Source organism: Ornithorhynchus anatinus, chromosome X1, assembly GCF_004115215.2.
Source record: "Ornithorhynchus anatinus isolate Pmale09 chromosome X1, mOrnAna1.pri.v4, whole genome shotgun sequence".
Taxonomy (NCBI): domain Eukaryota; kingdom Metazoa; phylum Chordata; class Mammalia; order Monotremata; family Ornithorhynchidae; genus Ornithorhynchus; species Ornithorhynchus anatinus.
This window is the reverse complement of record NC_041749.1, coordinates 42,149,788-42,173,566: the sequence shown is the minus strand read 5'-3', so window position 1 is coordinate 42,173,566 and position 23,779 is coordinate 42,149,788. Positions and strand designations below refer to the sequence as shown.

The following is a 23,779-nucleotide window of genomic DNA, read 5'->3' as shown; positions in this document are numbered from 1 at the left end:
CGTCAAGCGATTACTTTGTGTCAACCACTGTTCTAAGCGCTGGGGTAGACACAAGTTAATTAGATTGGACACAGTTCCTGTCCCACATGGGCTCACAATCTAAACAGGAGGGAGAATGGGCATTAACTCCCCATTTTAGAGTTGAGGAAACCAAGGCACAAAGAAGTGACTTGCCCAAGGTCACAAGGTAACAAGTGGCTGAGTCTAGATTAGAACCCTGGTCCTATGACTACTAGATCCATGCTCTTTCCACTTGGCCACACTGCTTCCCATTTCATGCAAAACTAAGCATAACATTTGTGTTGCAAATGATTATCATATCTATTAGCACAATGATAAAGGTATAATTAAGTTTATGAACATACAACTAACCTATGCTGGAAAGCTAAGAGTCTCTGTAAAATGAATTTGTGTTAGCATTAAGACATCCTACAACATTAAAAAATAAATCTAAAGTGTCCATTTAATTTTATGCCACACAAAAACTGAATATTGGGAATTGTGCCAAAGGAAATTGCATTAAAGCTATTACATCAATTGTTGAACAATTGTTATACAATGATGTTCCTCAGTATTCTAAGTAAAAATACTTATTTTGGAATAGCTAATATATCTTGTCTGAGTTTTTTTCTTTTTTTTTTTTTTTTTTACAAATATGCCAATTAAAGACTGATCATCTTATTGGGCTTGTTTTTCAAATGCCTTGATACTCGAAGATAAAAGGACACTGAGGGCAGAGAAAAAGTCTCATGGGCATTTTTGTGCTTCAAAGGGATTTCTATTTTTCAAGTAAAGTTATAAAATATTCATCACAAAAAAGCAGATCTGATTACTTCGTACCAATGTCATCATCGGTTTTGTCTGCAGGTTCTTTTTCAAGGCATTCTCGAACGACATCTCGACCCAATAGTGGATCTGAAGTTCGGTCAATCTCCTCATCTTCCTCCTCTTCATCCTCAGAATCAACAGGGGCTTCCGGAAGACCTGTCAAATCCATATCTCCCATCTCGCTTTCGGTTGCCTGAACAATGAAATATATCTGCTTTATTTTCCTCAATGAAAAAAGGGTTGCCCAATAAAGGTCAGTACTATAGCCAGGAACATTTAAATCTCATTATTTACTGAAATGGAGATTAAAACAAAACACATACAAACACACACAAATCAAGTATATGAATATAAATTTTATATTTCTAAATCTGCCCATTATACTCAAAGATGATGTCATTCCCAGTGAAATTTCATCTGGGGGTGCAACTGAAAAGACGCCGTTTCACAGTTCCACCGATCCCTCCATCCCAACTGCATGGTGCATACCCACTGGACTATCCCTTATTATACTGTAATGTGGGTGTGGATTTTTTGGAGTGGTTTCCCACCTCCCCATTTTGTAAAAAGTCTGGTGTTTCCCTGCGAGACTTGGTACCCGAGGTAGTTTACTGCTTGTCTTCTGTGTGAGTGTCATTATTCTGCTTGCTCCAGTGTAGTCCTCAGCTCAGGACCAAGAAAGGGACATTATTAAGTTTTGATGATTGGAGTCCAATACCCTTAAACTACTCTGCTTTAGCAGTGCAATATTTACCATTGAGAAGTTGCAATGTTGAGTGTTCTTTTAGCCATCTGTGTTGTTCATCAATTCCAGAAAGAAACCTTTTTTGAAGTTCTTGATATGCCCAAATCATTGAATATAAACAATTAAGGTAAAAACTAAAATAAAATCACACATCTGTGATATTTCAACTAGATTAATATCTGACTAAAATCCAGAAACTCAAATCACTGCCAAAGCATATTTTTTTAAAAAACCCAAATTCACACTCTATTCTCAATGGATGATTTTGTTCATTTCCAAAGACAGAATTTTGAAGAGGAAGCTGGTCATTTCTGCACTTCTGGCCTATTCTTAAACTTTATGAAACAGGAAGAGGCAGAGACTCCACATCTCCAAGAGAGAAGTAGAGTCCTGGTAACTTCATTCATTCATTCATCCATTCAATCATATTTATTGAGTGCTTACTGAGTGCAGAACATTGTACTTGCTTGGGAAAGTACTATACAGCAATAAAGGGAGACAATCCCTCACCACAGTGAGCTTGCAGTCTGGGGGGTGGGGCGTGAAAGACATCAATACAAATAAACAAACATCAATATAAATCAATAAAATGACAGATATATACATGAGTACTGTGGGGCAGGGAGAGGGGGGAAGAGAAAAGGGAGCAAGTCAGGGTGACACAGAAGGGAGTGGAAGTTGAGGAAAAGTGGGGCTTAGTTTGGGAAGGCCTCTTGGAGGAGATGTGCCTTCAATAAGGCTTTGAAGTGGGGGAGAGTGACTGGTGGATTCATTCAATATTATTTATTGAGCGCTTACTAAGTGCAGAGCACTGTACTAAGCACTTGGTGGAGGGAGGGCATTCCAGGCCAGAGGTAGGACGTGGGCCAGAGGTCAGCGGTGTGATAGGCGAAATCGAGGCACACTGAGAAGGTTAGCACCAGAGGAGTGAAGTGTGCAGGCTGGGTTGTAGAAGGAGAAAAGCGAGGTGAGGTAAGAGGGGGCAAGGTGATGGAGTGCTGAAAAGCCAATGGTGAGGAGCTTTTGTTTGATATGGAGGTAGACAGGCAACCACTGGAGATTTTTGAGGAAGTGGGTGACATACCCTAAACGTTTCTGTAGAAACGATCTGGGCAGCTGAGTGAAGTATGGACTGGAGTGAGGATAGGCAGAAGGTTGGGAGGTCAGACAGGAGGCTGATGCAGTAATCTAGGCAGGATACAATGAGTGACTGTGCTAACATGGTAGCAGTTTGGATGGAGAGGAAAGGAAGGATTTAACCTTACCCTTCGGTCCACCCCTCCAGGTTCTCCATAGAACCTGGTACACGGGAAAAAGCAGTAAGCCAGGATGTGGAATCGGTGAGAAGAATGAAAATGAAAGACCACTTCTAAACGTAGAAAATGCTGACTTGGAACTCCACATTTCTTCTAACGGGTATCTGTCTTTGGGGGTTAAACGCCACAATTTATATTTCAACCCCTTGAAAACCCAGTGAATTTCTCGAGGTAAAACAATGAATAGGAATGTGGTCTCTGAGCTTATCAAAAGCCAGGCAGCCTTGATTTAAGAGTCAGAAAGTGAGACAGTCGGCTACACAATGAATGTATGGACTGGATTACTAAATGCTTTCTTCTCCTGCTACTTCTCCCTCCTTCTTAGTGTCTAACAAAAGATGCTATGAACATTAAGATTGCACTTTCCAAAGTTTCTAGATGAGTTTACAGGAATCCCTTTCTAAAACAACACACAACTTGAGAAGACAGTCAATGCACAATCAATTAAGCTGATTCATGATATCTTCCATCATTCCCTCTAAGTGTAATCTGCACCCTTCTTCTGGGGGGTACAGTTTACACATTATTTAAATTCAAAAGTCATGACTTAGGGACAATGTATAATCTTTTCTTCATGGGCAACTATTGCCTAAGTGTTGCCCAATAAAAATACCTATTGTAATAAGAATAATTTTCTAGCAATAATAACAAGTCCCACATGGGGCTCAAACTCTAAGTGAGAGGAAGAATAGGTGTTGAAACCCCATTTTGCAGGTAGGGGAAATGAGGCACAGAGAAGTGAAGTGATTTACCCAGTGTCACACAGGAGGTAGTAAGCAGCGGAGCCAGTATTAGAATTCAGGTCTTCTGACTCCCAGGTCTGTGCTCTTTCCACTAGTCTATGCTGGTTCTACTTTATGGAAGTAAAGTTCTAGGGCTGGGTATGCATGTTAATAAGACCATCGTCCTTTATTGGGTGTGAGAAGCAAGTTGAGAGAAAAAGAAAAAGGTAGAACAAATAAAGGGTGATGGTTTCTAAAGTTAAAACATGTTGCCTGTGCAGACCCTTTACGATCTGAAAAAAATAACTGCTTTATAAGAAACTGAAAAATCAAAACTCCAATTAGATGGGGTCAATTATTACTGCTGGGCAACTGTGCTGATATTGAAAGATTTAGTACATGACCTCCTCCCAAGTAACTGAGAAGCAGCATGACCTAGTGGAAAAAGCATGGGCCTGAGAGTCAGAGGACCTGGGTTCTAATTCCAATTCTGCCACTTACCTGCTGTGTGACCTTGGGCATATCATTTAACTCCTCTGTGACTCTGTTACTTCACCTGTAAAATGGGGATTAAGATTCTGAGCCCCATGTGGGACATGGATGGTGCCCAACCTGATTTTCTTGTATGTATTCCAGCACTTAGTATAATACTTGGCTCACAGTAAGTGCTTAACAAATACCATTTAAAAAAAAAAAATCATTGTTCTCAGCTTTCAAAAGATTAAGCAATGTAACCCTTCAAATTCATTTTCCAGTGTGACATAATCCAGCATATCATGTGAGAATCTCGCAGACTATGACAATTTACATGGTTCATTGTAGGAAATCTGAATTTGCTTAGTTCTATTTTGCATTTGTAAATTCAAAAACCACTGGGCATTTTCCTTCATTTTCTGTCACCTCATCATCCAAAATTCTTTCGCATCAGCTGTGGAAAACATTGATCTTTCTGTGCATATCCCTACGCATCTAGTGCAGGAACAGCTTCTATCTAGCATGAGTTCAAAATTTGGGGAGGAGGGAGAGAAGTGTCCACAAATAGACACAAAATTAACTTTTCAAGTGCCTGTTTTAAAAATCGTGGGCTAGTTGGTTGTTCAAGGTACATGGAACACATCCCATTCTCCCGTCAACCATTAATAGAAGTCCTTCCCCTGCAAAATTCCTCTTCACCCACACTCTGGCGGGATGGGGTACAGGGCTTAGGTGGCAGGAAGGCTGGTGGTCTATTGGTGTTCCTTTATTCCACTCCTATAAACCAGTGTTATTTGTGAGGAAATTAACTGCATTACTTACAGTTTTCACATTCAACTGGGAGCAGAATCTCCCCCACTAACCTTAATGACCTAGGAATTGGGATAGTAAGGAATTTACAGGTAAATGAAACTCAAACTGGTTTTAAAAGAGAACTGGAATTCAGTGCGAGGAATGCAGGCTTTTGTCCACACCCAGGGAAATCAGCTACTATTTCTCTGAAGCACACGCTCGGAAAAAGTGAGAGTCCACCAGTACCAATTTTATGCTGCATATTTAAATGAAGACTCATGAGACTCTAATTTTAAGGAACATTCTAAACCTAAAGTCCACTCTTTCAGAACTACTATGGGGGTTAAACAAGCTAACTCTAATACCATCAGCACAAAGAATGATTTGATGAGAATCCTCACTCCTTGAGTAAGGCCAGTACCGAAGGCCAAAGTTGATCAATCAATCAGTGGTATTTATAGATCACATATTGTGGGCAGAGAACTGTAATATGCGCTTGGAAGAGTACAATACAACAGAGTTGGTAGACACGTTCCTTGTCCAAAACGAGCTTACAGTCTAGAGGGGAGAGAAAAGGAAGGGAGAACCGGAGTCCTTTTAACTCCCACTCTCTTCCTCCAGCTGTGTCTCCTGCACAGAGCTCTGGCTGCAAAGGATTGTACAGGCTAGTACCCCCTGTCCTAGCCTGTCACTCTTCCTAAGGGCCAAGAGAGGCAGAGGTGAGGTGGGGGAGGCCCCACTACGAAGTTGGTGGATGCAGGTTCAGAGGAGACTTTGATAAGCTATCTTTGCCTCAGCCCAGACGTGATGCGGGAGGTAGCCCAAAAGCAACTGTTGCTGGAGTCCTTTCATATTATCATTATTATTATACTTGTTAATCACTTACTATGTGTGAAGCATTGTGCTAAGTGCTGGCGTAGATAGAAGTTGATCTGGTTGGACACAGTCCCTGTCTCACATGGGGCTCACGGTCTAAGTAGGAGGGAGTAGGATTTAATCCCCACTTTATGGATGAGGTGACTGGGGCCCAGAGAAGTTGAGTGACTTGTCCAAAGTTACACCATAGATGAGTGGTAGAGCCAGAATTAGAACCCAGTTCTTCATATTCCCTGGCCTGTGCTCTTCTGACTAGGTCACACTACTTCTCAGTAACCTGTCCTTGTTCCTGAGGTCATGTTTACCTACCTTCTCCATTTCAGGCAAGATGGACACTTGCCTTATCCTTACTAGAGTTTAGTTTAGCCCCTCGACCTATGCCTTCAATTCCCTCTCAATCCACTTCTTAAAAACACTGCTCCCAGGGTGATCATCAGGCAGGGATGCCAGGGTGGGAAAGAGATGTTTCCTCCACCAACACCAGGCCTCCCAGGGCCCATTTCTAATCAGAAAGGTGAGGAAGTAGCAGCGGCATGAGGCAGTCTCAGCTTTCAGAACATCAGGAAGGCTGGGGCGGCTATCAAAACTGTAACTTGCAGCCATAGCTGTAACTCTTAGACTCTGAGCAGCAAAGGGTCTTTGCCCTCCTATTCCCAATTCTCTTCCTAACTTTCCCATCAAAGTGGACAATACCTTCATTCTCCCTAAACGGAGGCTCACGGCTTTGGGACAATCCTTGACTCCCCTCGTGCTTCTCTCAGATTCACTGTGTGGCTAAATCCCGCCAGTTTTTCCTCTCCGATATTTTCTGGATCCTCCCCTTCCTCTCCATCCCTGGACCACCACTCGGATTTAAACCCATGTTATTTCTTGAATAAACTACTGCATCAGCTTCCTTACTGGTCTCCCTGACGTAAACCTCACCCCTCTGTAAAGTACCCTATACTCTGCTGTCCTGAGTCTCTTTCTTAAGATATCTGGAACATGTCTCTCCATTCTTCCAAACTCCAAAGGCTCATCCACTATCCTTGGCCTCACGCAGAACCTCCTGATCATTGATTGTAAGGATTACCACCAGCTCCCTCCTTAAATATCTAGCCACTTCACCTGCTATGACCCAACTCACACACTTCACTCCTTCCCAGCTTATCCTTCATAATGCTTCGCTCAACTTTCTCAATTCTAGCCCCTTGCTCATGACCTTTCCTCTACCCCCTTCAGATGTGCCGAGCCTCGGCCCTCCCAATTTCAAAACCCTCCTGAAACCAATCTCCTCTAGATTAATTCCCTGATTAATTCCCACCTCCCCAAGTCATGCCATCCTACCATTAACTTCTAGCACAAATGTATAGGCAATTTTAGCACTTACGTAGGTATAGGTTTATTCCTATTTCCATACTCTTTCTGTTATAAGTGGTATTTATGATTTTCTTCCTGCTCCTGCATAACTTTACCCTACTTATAACATCATTTTTAGCATATATGGCCCAACCATGTAAAATCTGTCCTTCTCTCTAGAATGACCAGATTTAACTCAGCTGATTTAACACATTATGGGAGGTTTCAATGAACTGGTTGGAGGTAATAACAAAATAGGAATAAAAAGGACATCAAACAGCATGAGACTGGAAACCTGAATAGCAGGGGCCTACTCCCGCTGATTAAACCAAACATTAGCACATAATCTAACACCATCTTCCAGGAACTGTACTGGATTACCTCCTCACCACCTGTCTGAACACAGGTGGCTGAAACAGATGATTTCTGAAGATCCCTCCAAGCTTTATCATTCCACATGTATATATTTCCACTCACCAAATAAGAGAGTGATGTATAAATGTGCTGGGGTCTCAACATAAATGTTTGTAATAATAGAATATGAGATATCCAGATTTCTATGACTAGCCTTTGTTAGCCAGCCCAGGATCACAAGGTGACCCAGTAACACCCTAGATTTTGACCAGTTTCTGAAATTAAAGCAGAGCCTTCAAACGAATTAGTTAAATCTTTGTACATATGAATGTTCCTTACTAGTTTGTTTGCAGATGTATGCACGCAAACATACACATCCAATTGAAATACAGGTTGCCAGTTGGGGCACTAATGGCCCTAATTCTCCCTGACCTCCATCCCTGCAAAACAATTATAATTATTAATCATATTTATTGAGTGCTTACTGTGTGCAAAACACTGTACCTAGCACTTGGGAGAGTACAATATGTCGTCACACACATTCCCTCCCCACAACGAGCTCAAAGTCTAGAGGAGCCTGCTCTGGAATCAAAGGCAAATTGTCTAATACATTTATCCAACCTCAGTATAAATCAACTTAGTGGTTTAACTAAGAAAACTGTACTGAAAATAAACAGTTGTCAAATGTGTTAGAAAAAAATTATATTAAACCCAGAAACTTCAAGGCTCTCCATACTCTATACTATTAATATGGCCAAAGTGATTACTGCATTTGTTTTTAAATATATGTGTTTTCCCAAGCATTTGGTACAGTGCACTATACTCAGAGCGTGTTCAATAAATGCCACTACTATTAGTTGGATCGAATCATCTCTTCATGCAGCTACTTTCATTTCTCCAGCTGCTTAGAGCTAGGTTCTGCATCTACATCTATGCAACTCTGGACGGATTTTACAGAGCAGGCAGAATCCTCAAGAGTCCATTTTGATTTTTTCAGGTTTAAGACTCCCTAACAGGGACACTTGCCAAGGAGGACAAGAGAAAACCTACTGCTTTGATTTCTAAGCTACATCCTGCTCAGAAAACCAGCTACATCCTGTCCAGCTACATCCTGTTCTGAGAAGCAGCATGGCTTAGTAGATACAGCAAGAGGCTATTGCCCAATTGTACATTCCAAGCGCTTGGTACAGTGCTCTGCACATAGTAAGTGCTCAATAAATACTACTGAATGAATGAATGGAAGTTTGGGTTCTAGTCCTGACTCTGCCACCTGTCCGCTGTGTAACCTTGGGCAAATCACTTAATTTTTCTGTGCCTCACCTATAAAATGGGGATTAAGACTGTGAGCCCAATGTGGGACATGGATTGGTTCCATCCCATTAGCTTGTATCTACCCCAGTGCTTAATAAAATATGTGGCACATAGTAAGTGCTTAATAAATACTATAAAAACCCCCACCAACTAAAGGAATAACAGATGTTCACACTGCCTTCTACTCAAATTATGCTGAATAGATGAGGCTGTTCAGAGTAGATCACCAAGATGCTGTGCCTAAAACAAAGTATCTTGCAGATGAAAGTCCCATGGGCACAGTCACTAGACCCTAGAATGTCCAATAATAATAATTATTATTATTATGGTATTCGTTAAGTGCTTACTATGTGCCAGGCACTGTACTAAACGCTGGAGTGGATACAAGCAAATTGGGTTGGACACAGTCCCTGTACCGGATAGGATTCATAGTCTTCACCCCCATTTTACAGATGAGGTAACTGAGGCACAGAGAAGTGAAGTGACTTCCTCAAGGCCACACAGCAGACAAGTGATGGAGCCAGAATTAGAACCCATGACCTTCTGATTCCCAGCTCATGCTCTATCCACTATGCCATGCTCCTCCAACTGCTGTACCCTAATTGCACATCCATAGGTCAAAGCCTGGCCTGAAGAAAACAAACAAAAACAATGAAATCTCCTCAATATCCAAAAGGAACACAGGACAGGAACAAAAAACCATTCCAGTCCCAAGCAAACATTGGGCTATTTTCCCATCCCATTCCCAGTGTATTTCGTTCATTCATTCAGTTGTGTTTATTGTGTGCTAACTGTATGTAGTGCACTGTACTAAGCGCTTGGGAGAGTACAATAAAACAGACACATTCCCTGCCCACAATGGGCTTACAGTTCTGAGGAGATGGTTGTCTGACAGATGGCTCTAAAGACCCATGCTGGGTACTGAGGGAAGACTCTCAAGCAACATTTTCAAAACCAGACTGTCTCTTGACTCAGTTGCTCCAAAGGATCTGTAACGTTCTGATGAGGCTGCCTATTTCTAAAGTAAGACATCCGGTGCCATGTCCGTTACTGGCAAATTGGCTCCTACATTGAAAGATTCCACAGTTAGCTAGACAGGCTTACTACAGCTGATAAGTTTTCTTATCTTGTGCTGTTGAGTCGCCTCCGACCCATAGCAACTTCATGGCTACATCTCTCCCAAAATGGCCACTCCCTATTTGCAATCCTTCTGGTAGTACATCTATAGAGTTTTCTTGCTAAAAATACAGAAGTGATTTACCAGTGCCTTCTTCCGTGCAGTGAACTTGAGTCTTCGCCCTCGACTCTTTCCCATACCGCTGCTCCCCAGCGCAGGTGAGTTTTGATTTGTAGCAGATTGCCTTCGTTAGCCACTGCCTAGGCTAGGAATGGAATAGGTATGCCTGTGCTTGACTCTCCCTCCCATAGCAGAGATTGGTAGAGTACTGGAAACTGTACAGGTGCGATCCTGAGAGGGACAATAAGCTTCCTGGTACATCCTAAACTGCAGGACTGGGTTGGGACTGAGGTGAGATGAAATGAAGGGTGGAGTCAGTTTCTATTCGGGCTTTTTCCTTTACCCAGGTGGGTCGAGTAACTGGTCAGGAACAACCCTGAGGGGGGCAGGGTATGCAGGGAGTGACCATGGTTGGAGACTTCAAAGAGCCGAAGAGCACAGGGCAAGTAGAAAACAGTTTTCTAAGAAACGTTCAGGGCTTTCAAAGGCAACAGACAAGAAGCATATGTCATAATAATAATAGTAGTTCTGTTAAGTGCTTAGTATGAGCCAAGCACTGTTCTAAGCGCTGGGGTAAATACAAATTAAACAGGCTGGACACAGTCTCTGTCCAACATGGGGCTCACACTCTTAATCCCAGTTTTACAGATGAGGTAACTGAGGCCCAGAGAAGCTAAGTGATTTGTCCAAGGTCACACAGCAGACATGTGGCATAGCCGGGATTCAAACCCAGCTCCTTCTGACTCCCAGATCCATGTTCTATCCACTAAGGTACACCACTTCTTCTAATGTTATCTCTGAGATGGCCCACAAAGTGGTGGGTGACATGCTTTGTGACTACGTGAATTTCATCATGCTGCTGCACACTCGTCAGGATATGAATCCCTGGAGAGGATGTTCCAAACTTGAAATGATGCCGCAGACTGGGATGGCATCACCTTGAGGTGACTAGAGGTTGTTCTGCCTGAGAGAATGACTTGGTATGCCTCTTTCTGATGCAGGCAATGGGATTCGCTGACATCTGCAAATTTGTTATAGGCAAGGATCGTATCTATTAACTCTGTTGTACTGTCCAAGTGCTTAGGACAGTGCTCTGCACACAGTAAGCACTCAATAAGTACCACTGATTGATCTGATCTGTGTTATACTGGATGAGCTATTCAGTATCCTTGTGTAGAGAAGCAAGATGAAGACCTGATGAGCTGAGAAGGGCCTGCAATTGTTTTTTGTTTTTTTACAGACACACACGTTTAGGGTGAGTGTGCTCAATAAAAAATACAAACCTGAACCACTTACTGCCATTTAACTGTATATTATTAAAAATACACTCCCCTAGTCACTCATTAAGCAAAGCTAATTCACTCTTTCCTACATTAAAAATTTAGTTTGAAAAACCAATCAATCTAGACAATGTTTAAGAAGTTCTGTAGAACCGCTTTTTCTTTTACATTTCATAATAAGATCCCCATCCAGCATCGCTTTATGCCCATTTGTTAATTTCTATTAAGTTTCAGGGAATCCATCTGAGACCCATTTTCCAACTATTCCACTATGTTAAAATAACAGTCAACAACATAAAAAGATGGAGCTAACAATAAGTTGGCTTTATTTAGATAATGAAAGTAAAAATGATCATTGCTAGTTGCAGAGACACACAAGTCACAAGTGAGAGAGAAGATGAGAAATCAAGAATGAAAGGGGGAGAGTGAACAGATAAAATTCAAGTGATGTCAAGACTTGGAGAAGATAGGTCCCCAAGAAACTAATTTGACAGGCTAGGAAATATATCTTGACATCACCACAGCTCGGGGAGAGAACAGAGGCTTTGGAGTCTTACCCTAAAGTAATTTTCAGTGATTCTGTGTCAACCTGGGTAGGTGAGTGCTGGTGAGAAATGGTAGAGCCCATAGGAATCAGTCTCTGAGTAACATCGCCCAACCACTTAGAACAGTGTTCTGCACACAGCAAGCACTCGATAAATACCACTGATGGATTAATTTATCCAAAAATCAATAATGAGGACCGTGATCAAGTCTACAGCAATTACTACACTAGGTGGGTTTCAACACTTTGAAAGGTGGGAATAAAACACATGGTGATTTGGATAGAGTGCAAAAAGTTCTAAAAAAGCACAATGAAACAATAAGAATATGTGAAAGACAGTACATATAGCTCCAAAAGGTAAACAGTACAGGTATAGAAAGGGGGACACTAGCTGGGCATGTATGTACAGCAGAAAGACAATAGAATCATGATTGTTCATAAATGGAATAGGAGCACATAATTAGTTTGGAAAGATCAATGAAGCAGTGATGCAGGATTAAGATGACCAAACATGAGAAAGTGAATTGCTACGGGTAAGGAGGAATTTACTGCCTATAAGATAAACAAAGGAACAGACTCTCATTCAATCAATAGCTGACCCCTTCGTGCACATCCTCCCTCTGGCCTGGATCTTCCTTCCCAGTTATAGACAACACACCATTACTCTCTCCACCTTCAAAGCCTTATTATAATCACATCTCCAATGGGTCTTCCCTTATTTCCTTATCTTTTATCTCCTTATCTCCCCTTATTTCCTCTTCTTTCTCCATCACCTAGGCACTTGGATCTGTATCCTTTAAACACCTGATGACTCACTTCACTTTCTCACTCTCAGCACTCATGTACATATCTATAATTTATTTTAATGTCCATCTCTCCATCTAGACTGAAAGAGCCTTAAGGGCAGGGAACAAGTTCAGCAACTCTGCTGTACTGAACTCTCCCAAGGGCTTAGTACAGTGTTCTGCACACAGTAAAAATACCATTGACTGATTGCCTACTGTGTTTTCTAATTGGTTGGGGGAGTACAAGAGAGTCAGGAGCCATTATGCCTGACCTCAAGGAGATTACAATCTAACAGGGGAGAGGAACATTTAAAGCCATTTAGAGGTATGGGAAAAGGGGATATGTATTCCCTTTGTTAGTGTTCATGTAACTAGGAATACAAGGAATGTAAACAAGATAGGGGTGAGGAGACAAAGATAAGGGAAAGAGACCAGGTAGGAAGCAGCCAGAGAGATAAAAAGAGAAACAAGAGAAAATTGTGCCATAAAATCAAGATTAGATAGTGTTCTCCAGGTAAAGGAAGTTGTCCCTAAAGGCAAAGGCAGCCAAGAGATGGTGGAGATGTAGGATCCTGTAAACTCCACTAGATTTGGTATAGCGGAACTGGGTGACAATAATAATAATAATAGTATTATTTATGGTATTTGTTAAGTAATTACTATGTGCCAGGCACTGTACTAAGTGCAGAGGTGGATACAAGCAAATCGGGTATGACACAGTCCCTGTCCCACATGAGGCTCACAGTCTCAAACTCCATTTTACAGATGAGGTAACTGAGGCACCGAGAAGTCAAGTGACTTGCCCAAGGCCACAGAGCAGGCAGGTGTCAGAGCCAGTATTAGAACCCATGAACTTCTTGCTTCCAGGCCCTGGGAGTCCACTACACCATATGACTTGAGAGAGAACAATCTCCGTGGAGTGAACAAGACAAAAACTGCACTGCAGAGTGTCAAAAAGAGAGTTGGATGTGCTATCTCTGATTGACTGAAACCAATTCAAAATAAATTTAAGAGGATTATTTTCAAAATAATAATGTACATAGCTCTTTATTACCTTCATCAGAATCAGTCAGATCTTTTACTATAGTTGCTTTAGAGGACATATTCAGGATCTTTTTAATCAGATGTTGGTATTTACAAAGATTCCTTTCAGCTTAAGCTGAATTGTGAAAAAGGGAAGGACATCAAGACAACAGAAGAAGACTGAGTAGGTCTGACCAAAGAAAATGAGAAAATCTCAAAGGAGAAAGGCCTGGACAATTTGAAGTGACCTCCAAAGCTTAACTTGGAAATACAACTTGAAAACCACTTCATATTTTTCCTTTAAAATTTACTTTTGAAAACATATGGCAACAGCCAAATTTATGATTGGTCTCTACAGTTAAATGAATTAATCAACTGAAATCTATAACAGTACTCACCCAAAATAAAATTCATTGGCAAGTCATTTTATTACAGCTGTCCGTATCACAGAAGGATTTATAGCTTTTCAAGGACATGAAATCTGAACTTGGGGTCCTGTCACCCTAAATCAGCTTGGGATGCACTCCTCCCCAGATTCACAAAAGAGTCGGCAGTTGGTAGTCTCTCAGTTTATTAAACTGTCTTGAACAGGGGATATTTGCAACTTACTCTGTTTCGACAAGGAGTACAAATCAACATTGAAAAAACTAATTTTTTCCTGAATGTTTTTATCCAGTTTGTTTGAATTTTGAACCCTGTCAAAATAAATTCCCCATGCACTGATTATTCTACAAACACATGTGTTGGTAATTACCCCCAAACTAGCTCATATCAATGAATCAAATTCATTTTACTAAAGGCATTTCTGAGGATTCCCTCACACCTTTGGTCATACTTCAAGGGCTGAGGCTGTGAATGGGGCATAAACATCTTTTGTTTATTTTGAAATTCAACTATTTTTCAACTAGCTCCATTTTCACTTTTAATACAGTCAAAATAAATTTTCCTTATATTGATTAAACCTCAATATCACTGCAATTCAGAACTACCCTAGAAACAGGCCACATTTACAAAACGGAGAAAATTGATGTGAAAAACAGGGCATTTCTGAGGATGCTTTTACCCCTTTGGTTATATTTCAGGGAACCAAAAGAGATTAATGTAGTAAATGGATTTTTTTGGCATGATTTAAATCAAGTGACCAACTCCATATATTACATAAGGGCCTGATGAACCACCATTCAATCAAAAACATGCAACTGTTAGTTCTGTGTCAAAGTCATATGGCTTTCATTAACAGTGACAGGGAAGAAGATTTGTGTTCTCCCCCTCCCCCACAGAATAATGTTGGGATTTGTTAAGCGCTTACTATGTGCCGAGCACTGTTCTAAGCGCTGGGGTAGACATAGGGGAATCAGGTTGTCCCACGTGGGGCTCACAGTCTTCATCCCCATTTTACAGATGAGGGAACTGAGGCACAGAGAAGTTAAGTGACTTGCCCAGAGTCACACAGCCGACAAGTGGCAGAGCTGGGATTCGAACTCATGAGCCCTGACTCCAAAGCCCGTGCAGAAGACTTAATGCTGTGGACGCAGGGAGAGACACTGAGAAAAAAATAATTTTCTGCTGACCCAGCACCCCCTCGGAAAAAGAAAAAAACAACCAACCAAACCCAGAGGATGTCCTTTTCCTGTTTAGCATCCTGAACAGACACGCAGCTGAAATGGGGCAAACCACATTTGGAAGGAAAGATCTGCACTAGAGAAAGCCAACCCATATTGACGAGTTTGAAAATGAAAGCACTGCGAGAAAGGCCCCTGGTTCTGAGTCTGAGCCTTTCCAATTTGCTCTTGTTCTGCAACCTTGACATCAGTACTCCCAAACTTGTTCTAAAGCAATACACTGAGTCCAGAATAATGTTTCCTAAGGCTATGTATTTTGAGAAGATACAATGGGAAACAGTGAGCTCTAGATACTTCAAAGACGGATTGTCTAGATTTCTTCTTGCTCTAAATATCCTTTCCTCTGCTTTTGCCCATCCATCAGTGGTATTTATTGAGTGCTTACTGTGTAGAGAGCACTATACTAAGCGCTTGGGAGAGTAGAGTATAACAGAGTTGGTAGTCATATCCTCTGCCCACAACTAGCTTACAGTTTACAGGACAAGCTCACAGTCTACTATACATTCCACCAGAGGGCACACAGGGAAAGGAAAGAACGAGGATAATTAAATTCATCCATTTTCAGAGTTGCACCACTGGATTACTTGGAGCACCTAGGACCCTATCAGGTACAATTTTTAGACTCCTTAGAACAGCAGAGGAGGCCATGCCATTGATAATGATTTCACTGTAGTAAATGAGGTGTTTCCTATAATATGAAATTGATTTGAAATAACTGACAGCAATCTTTATATATAGACAGCCAACAAGCAGTTACATGAACAGGAACGAAATGTATCATCATTTTGTAGGAGGGAGGGAGAGACAACTGATTCTGAATAATCAATTGTTGCCCTCGTGCTTTTCTTAGGGTGGTTTCCTTCTGCTCCTGATTTCTGGTGTGGGGCAGAATAAGGTTGTCACAATGTGCTGTTTGCTGGGGGGTGGAGGGAGCTGTCAGTGAGGAATTCAGTCACATTTATTGAGTGCTTAATGTGTGCAGAATACTTGGGAGAGTACAATGTAACAGATACAGTTTAGGCTCACAACGAGCTTACAGTCTAGAGGGGGAGACATTAAATATAAATAAATTTCAGATACGTACTTAAATGATGTGGGGCTGGGTGGGAGGATGAATAAAGGGAGCAAGTCAGTGTGACACAGAAGGGAGAGGAAGTAAAGGAAGAGAGGGCTTAGTCTGGGAAGGCCTCTTGGAGGAGAAGTGTCTTCAGTAAGGCTTTGAAGGTGGGGAGAGTAACTGTCTGATGGATATGAAGAGGTAGGGTGTTCCAGGTCAGATGCAGGATGTGGACACGAGGTTGTAAGCAAGACAGATGAGATCGAGTGAGAAGGTTGGCATTAAAGGAGCTAAGTGTGTGGGCTGTTTTGTAGAAGGAGAGTAAAGTGAGGTACGAGGAGGGATAAGGCCAGGAGGAGAGGGATCAGACTATGTCAAAGGTAGCCCTCCACCCATTTTAATACTCTACTTCAAGCAAATCCCAAGATTATTCTAACTGGGAAGCAGTGTCGCCTAGCGGATAGAGCACGGGCCTGGGAGTCAGAAGGGCCTAAATGATAATAATAATAATACCAGTATTTGTTAAGCATTTACTATATGCAAGGCACTGTTCTAAGCACTGGGATAGATACAAGGTAATCAAGTTGGACACAGTCCCTGCCCACATAGGGCTCACAGCCTTAATCCCCATTTTTACAGATGAGGGAACTGAGGCTCAGGGAAATGAAGTGACTTGCCCAAGGTCACAAAGCAGAAAAGTGGATTAGAATCCAGGTCCTTCTGACTCCCAGGCCCTGCTCTTTCCACTAGGCCACACTGCTTCTCCTGGGTTCTAATCCCAGCTCTGCCACTTGTCTGATATGTGACCTTCGGCAAGTCACTTCATTTCTCTGTGCCTCAGTTCTCTCATCCGTAAAACAGGGATTGAGATTGGGAGCCCTGTGTGGGACATGGACTGTATCCAACCTGATTATCCTGTATCAACCCCAGTGTTTAGTAAAATGCCTGGCACAAAGTAAGCACTTTACATATGCCATTTAAAACAAACAAACAAAAAAAACAAACCCAAAAAACTGGAACTGTCCTGTCTGGTATAGGGCACAGAATAAAGTTATAATATTACCTGGATGAAATACTTTCAAACTGCAATCATCTGTACCATACCACCTATTGTCTTCTAAGATGATCTGACAGAACCTGCTTTCTACTGATAATCAGGGTAAGTGAAGGAGAACACCAGTTGGTGATAGTGGGGTGAAAATGTTGTCCAACATTTCTACTTGGGAGAGTAGAGTATAACAGAGTTGGCAGTTATATCCTCTGCCCACAACTAGTTTACAGTCTACAGGACAAGCTCACGGTCTACTGTAAATTCCCAATAGAGTTTATACAGATATGAAAAATACTTCCCCAGTAAAATCATCTGCTGTCAGGACAGTCCTGCTTGAAATTGCTTGCTCTCCTGAGAGTCTTCAATTTCCATCTTTTTGAAGAGAGTGATTAGTCATTTTGGCTGAAGCTAGTTCTGAAATCTTAGGTTGGTGCAAATGAATGAGTAGTATGCCACATATTGGTCCTGAAATTCTGCTGTGAAAGCTTTGACCTCTTGATGCTTTTTCATGGGCTGTCTAATCAAACTGGACATGGACGAAGTTGGAAAAATACTAGTCCAGACTCATCCTTTCAATGTCAATTTTTTGTTAGGAATTGTTATGAATAGGAAACTAGAGGCTGACTAAAATCACTCCTTTCTCATTGACCATTATTTCATTTGCTCTAGAAATTTCAGTTTAAAGCCCAACATTTTTTATTAAGCCTTTCCAGACTAGACCCATCTAGAATATCAGGGAGGTTGTGTTGTTTCTCATGCTGGACCACCCCTCTAGACAGTGAGCTCATTGTGGGCAGGGAATGTGTCTACCAACTCAGTTATACTGGACTGTCCCAAGTGCTTAGTTAAGTACTCTGCATATAGCAATTCATTCATTCATTCAATAGTATTTATTGAGCGCTTACTATGTGCAGAGCACTGTACTAAGCGCTTGGGATGAACAAGTCGGCAACAGATAAAGACAGTCCCTGCCGTTTGACGGGCTTACAGTTTGACGGGCTTACAGTCTAATCGGGGGAGACGGACAGACAAGAACAATGGCACTAAACAGCGTCAAGGGGAAGAACATCTCGTAAAAACAATGGCAACTAAATAGAATCAAGGCGATGTACAATTCATTAACAAAATAAATAGGGTAACGAAATATATACAGTTGAGCGGACGAGTACAGTGCTGTGGGGATGGGAAGGGAGAGGTGGAGGAGCAGAGGGAAAAGGGGAAAATGAGGCTTTAGCTGCGGAGAGGTAAAGGGGGGATGGCAGAGGGAGTAGAGGGGGAAGAGGAGCTCAATCTGGGAACGCCTCTTGGAGGAGGTGATTTTTAAGTAGGGTTTTCAAGAGGGAAAGAGAATCAGTTTGGTGGAGGTGAGGAGGGAGGGCGTTCCAGGACCGCGGGAGGACGTGACCCAGGGGTCGACGGAGGGATAGGCGAGACCGAGGGACGGTGAGGAGGAGGGCGGCAGAGGAGCGGAGCGTGCGGGGTGGGCGGTAGAAAGAGAGAAGGGAGGAGAGGTAGGAAGGGGCAAGGTGATGGAGAGCCTTGAAGCCTAGAGTGAGGAGTTTTTGTTTGGAGCGGAGGTCGATAGGCAACCACTGGAGTTGTTTAAGAAGGGGAGTGACATGCCCAGATCGTTTCTGCAGGAAGATGAGCCGGGCAGCGGAGTGAAGAATAGACCGGAGCGGGGCGAGAGAGGAGGAAGGGAGGTCAGAGAGAAGGCTGACACAGTAGTCTAGCCGGGATATAACGAGAGCCCGTAATAGTAAGGTAGCCGTTTGGGTGGAGAGGAAAGGGCGGATCTTGGCGATATTGTAGAGGTGAAACCGGCAGGTCTCGGTAACGGATAGGATGTGTGGGGTGAACGAGAGGGACGAGTCAAGGATGACACCGAGATCGCGGGCCTGAGAGACGGGAAGGATGGTCGTGCCATCCACGGTGATAGAGAAGTCTGGGAGAGGACCGGGCTTGGGAGGGAAGATGAGGAGCTCAGTCTTGCTCATGTTGAGTTTTAGGTGGCGGGCCGACATCCAGGTGGAGACGTCCCGGAGGCAGGAGGAGATGCGAGCCTGAAGGGAGGGGGAGAGGACAGGGGCGGAGATGTAGATCTGCGTGTCATCTGCGTAGAGATGGTAGTCAAAGCCGTGAGAGCGGATGAGTTCACCAAGGGAGTGAGTGTAAATGGAGAACAGAAGAGGGCCAAGAACTGACCCTTGAGGAACTCCAACAGTTAAAGTATGGGAGGGGGAGGAGGCGCCAGCGAAGGAGACCGAGAATGATCGGCCAGAGAGGTAAGAGGAGAACCAGGAGAGGACAGAGTCCGTGAAGCCAAGGTGAGATAAGGTATGGAGGAGGAGGGGATGGTCGACAGTGTCAAAGGCAGCAGAGAGGTCAAGGAGGATCAGAATGGAGTAGGAGCCACTGGATTTGGCAAGAAGGAGGTCATGGTGACCTTAGAGAGAGCAGTCTCGGTAGAGTGGAGGGGACGAAAGCCAGATTGGAGGGGGTCTAGGAGAGAATGGGAGTTAAGGAATTCTAGGCATCGATTGTAGATGACTCGTTCTAGGATTTTGGAAAGGAAGGGTAGTAGGGAGATAGGACGATAACTGGAGGGGGAAGTGGGGTCAAGAGCGGGTTTTTTTAGGATGGGGGAGACGTGGGCATGTTTGAAGGCAGAGGGGAAGGAGCCCTTGGAGATTGAGTGGTTAAAAATAGAAGTTAAGGAAGGGAGGAGGGCAGGGGCGATGGTTTTAAGAAGGTGAGAGGGAATGGGGTCCGAGGCGCAGGTGGAGGGGGTGGCACTTGCGAGGAGGGAGGAGATCTCCTCTGAGGATACTGCAGGGAAGGATGGGAAAGTAGGGGAGGGGGTTGGGGGGGGGAGGGGAGAGGCGGAGGGGTGACTTTGGGGAGCTCAGACCTGATCGTGTTGATTTTCGTGAGGAAATAGGTGGCCAGATCATTGGGGGTGAGAGATGGGGGAGGGGGAGGAACAGGGGGCCTAAGGAGAGAGTTAAAGGTCCGGAACAATCGGCGGGGGTGACGGGCATGGGTGTCGATGAGGGAGGAGAAGAAGCTTTGCCTGGCGGAGGACAGGGCAGAGTTAAGGCAGGAAAGGATAAATTTGAAGTGTGTGAGGTCAGCTTGGTGCTTGGACTTTCGCCAGCAGCGCTCAGCAGCTCGAGCATAGGAGCGTAGGAGGCGGACGGAGGAGGTGATCCAGGGCTGTGGGTTAGTGGAGCGAGAGCGGCGGAGGGAAAGGGGGGCGAGAGAGTCGAGATGAGTAGAGAGGGTGGAGTTGAGAGCGGAGACCCGCTCGTCGAGAGTGGGAAGAGAGGACAGGGCGGCGAGGTGAGGAGAGATGCTATTGGAAAGACGGATGGGATCGAGAGAGCGGAGGTCTCTGTGGGGCAGTAGCGAAGATTTGCAGGGGGAGGGAGTGTGAGAGATGAGGCAGGTGAGAAGGTTATGGTCAGAGAGAGGGATTTCAGAGTTGGTGAGGGAGGAGATAGTGCAGCGGTAGGAGATGACGAGATCGAGGGTGTGACCGAGTCGGTGAGTGGGCGCGGCAAGTACTCAGTAAATAAGATTTATTGATCGGAACAATTTGCCGGAGGAGCTGGGGTGCACAAAGACTCCCCCCCTATTAACTCACACAACTTAACCAGTATTTGTTTTTCAATGAATGACTTTTAACCATCTTGATCCTCTGATCATACTTTGTGTTCTGTGTAACTGCCTGCATCATTTTAGTCTGGAAACCCCTTTGCGGGATAAGGGACTGTGTCTTAATTCCACCCAAACTAATCTAAGCACTTAACCTCTTCCGCCCTGACTACTGCATCAGTGTCCTCACTAACCTCCCTTGCCTCTTCTCTCCTCACTCCAGTCTATACTGCACTCTACTGTCCAGATTATTTTTCTAAAAAAAAAAACCACTCAGTCTGTTTCCTCACATCTCCTCAGTCCTCAAGAACTTGCCTCAAGTCCTCAAGTGCTTGCCCATCCTCCTCCTCATCAAACAGGAACTTCTTACCATGGGTTTTAAGGCAGTGAGCTTGCTCCCTTCTACCTTACCTCATTGATCTACTATAGCCCAGCCCACACACTTCACTCCTCTAGCACAAATCTGGCAGAGACAGTGAGCAACTGTGCTAGAGGAGTGAAGTGTGCGGGTTGGGCTTTTGCTCACTGTGTCCAGATCTCATCTATCTCTCCACCAACCCCTTTCCTAAATCCTCCCCCTAGACTGGAATTCCCCCTCTTCCTCCTCCATATATATCAGACCACCACTCTCTGCACCTTCAAATCCTTATTAAAGTCACATCTTAGTGGATAGAACTTGGGTCTGGGAGTCAAAAAGACCTGGGCTCTTATCCCGGCTCTGCAACTTGTCTGCTGTGTGACCTTGGTTAAGTCGCTTAACTTCTGTGTGCCTCATTTACCTTAACTGTAAAAATGGGAATTAAGACTGTGAGCCCCATGTGGGACATAGACTGTGTCCAACCTGATTATCTTGTGTCTACCCCAGTGCTTAGTATAAGTCCTGGAACATAGTAAACACTTAACAAATACCATAAAAAAAATCCCAAAACCAAAAACCAAACAAAAAATCTCCCCAAAGAGGCTTTCTGCGATTAAGCGCGTTTTGCCAGCTCCCTTTCGTTTCTGGGTCATCTATGCCCTTGGATCTGTGACATTTAGGCATTTGGAATTTGCCCCACCATCAGCACCACATCACTTATGCACATATCCATAAATTATATATTATAAATTATTCATTTCTATTAATGTCTGTCTCCCCCTCTAGACTATGAGCTCACTGTGGGTGGGGAACAAGTCTACCAACTCTGTTGCACTGTACTCTCCCAATTCTTTAAACAGTGCTCTGTGCTCAGTAAGTGCTCAATACATACCATTGATTGACTGAGTTCATGCATTTTTGCCAGCACCTAGTACAAGGCTTTGTCTACAGTAAACACTTAATGTTTGTAAAAACAGTGTTGTTAGAAATTTAGTCCTCAACAATTCAAACATTACAGTAGCCCATTGGTTTGGTATTTCCATCTCTTCCTTGAATCCCTGTGCACTATTCTGCTAAATACTTTTCGTGTCTATATTTGTACAATGCTATATGGACAAGTGTGTTTATACCCCAGTTAGACTGGAGTATGGTTGATGACAAGGTTTATATCTTCTACAATTTTTTATAATTACTGCCTGATGAGGTGGTTGACATATGAGGTTTTAGGGTACACAGAAGTCTTAGAAGGAGGAAATAATAAACGGTGAGTAGGAAGGCCAGGGTGGGAAAGAGACTGGGAGTAGCTTTCCTTAGAAAAATGGAGAAGAGTAATTACGAAGAAACTGAAGGAGAGAAGGACCCCTTCCTCTCCCTGGATAGTCAGAAAGGACATTTTCTAAGCATAAAAATCATGGCAGCGGGATGGACGGCGACATTTTGAAAGAACTGGTGAGAATTCACTCAAAGTAGGGAGGAGGAAGATGACATCATACCCACTCCCTTTACATGTGACCCTTGGCCAGGAATATCCCAAAATATCCCTACACAGTCCAGAATATGCAAAAGGGACTTGGAGCACTCGAGAAGTGATCTAGGCGATGGGAAACTCCTCACTCTAGGCTTCAAGGCTCTCCATCACCTTGCCCCTTCCTACCTCTCCTCCCTTCTCTCTTTCTACCACCCACCCCGCAGGCTCCGCTCCTCTGCCGCCCACCTCCTCACCGTCCCTCGGTCTCGCCTATCCCGCCGTCGACCCCTGGGTCACGTCCTCCCGCGGTCCTGGAACACCCTCCCTCCTCACCTCCGCCAAACTGATTCTCTTTCCCTCTTCAAAACCCTACTTAAAACTCACCTCCTCCAAGAGGCGTTCCCAGACTGAGCTCCTCTTCTCCCTCTACTCCCTCTGCCATCCCCCCTTTACCTCTCCGCAGCTTAACCCTCTTTTTCCCCTTTTCCCTCTGCTCCTCCACCTCTCCCTTCCCATCCCCACAGCACTGTACTCGTCCGCTCAACTGTATATATTTTCGTTACCCTATTTATTTTGTTAATGAATTGTACATCGCCTCGATTCTATTTAGTTGCCATTGTTTTTACGAGATGTTCTTCCCCTTGACGCTGTTTAGTGCCATTGTTCTTGTCTGTCCGTCTCCCCCGATTAGACTGTAAGCCCGTCAAACGGCAGGGACTGTCTCTATCTGTTGCCGACTTGTTCATCCCAAGCGCTTAGTACAGTGCTCTGCACATAGTAAGCGCTCAATAAATACTATTGAATGAATGAATGAGACCTGCCTTTGGGGGGAGGAACTGGGAGAACTTGGGAGCCAGTTCTTGGCCCTTAGCCCTGCTCCACTCTGGGGGGTCAGTGTGGGATGGCCACAGGATTCATTCATTCATTCAATTGTATTTATT

At 43.6% G+C, this 23,779-nt stretch overlaps 1 protein-coding gene across 15 annotated transcripts in view; it reads right to left on the bottom strand.

Annotated features, from left to right (window-relative positions):
* RAPGEF6 (Rap guanine nucleotide exchange factor 6) overlaps window positions 1-23,779 on the bottom strand; it is a 287,050-nt gene that overhangs the window by 78,366 nt on the left and 184,905 nt on the right. For all 15 annotated transcript variants that reach the window (XM_029050266.2, XM_029050275.2, XM_029050270.2 and 12 more), the window contains one exon: window positions 841-1,021. In XM_029050266.2, coding sequence (XP_028906099.1) covers window positions 841-1,021 — 181 coding nt within the window. The remainder of the gene's footprint in view (window positions 1-840; window positions 1,022-23,779) is intronic.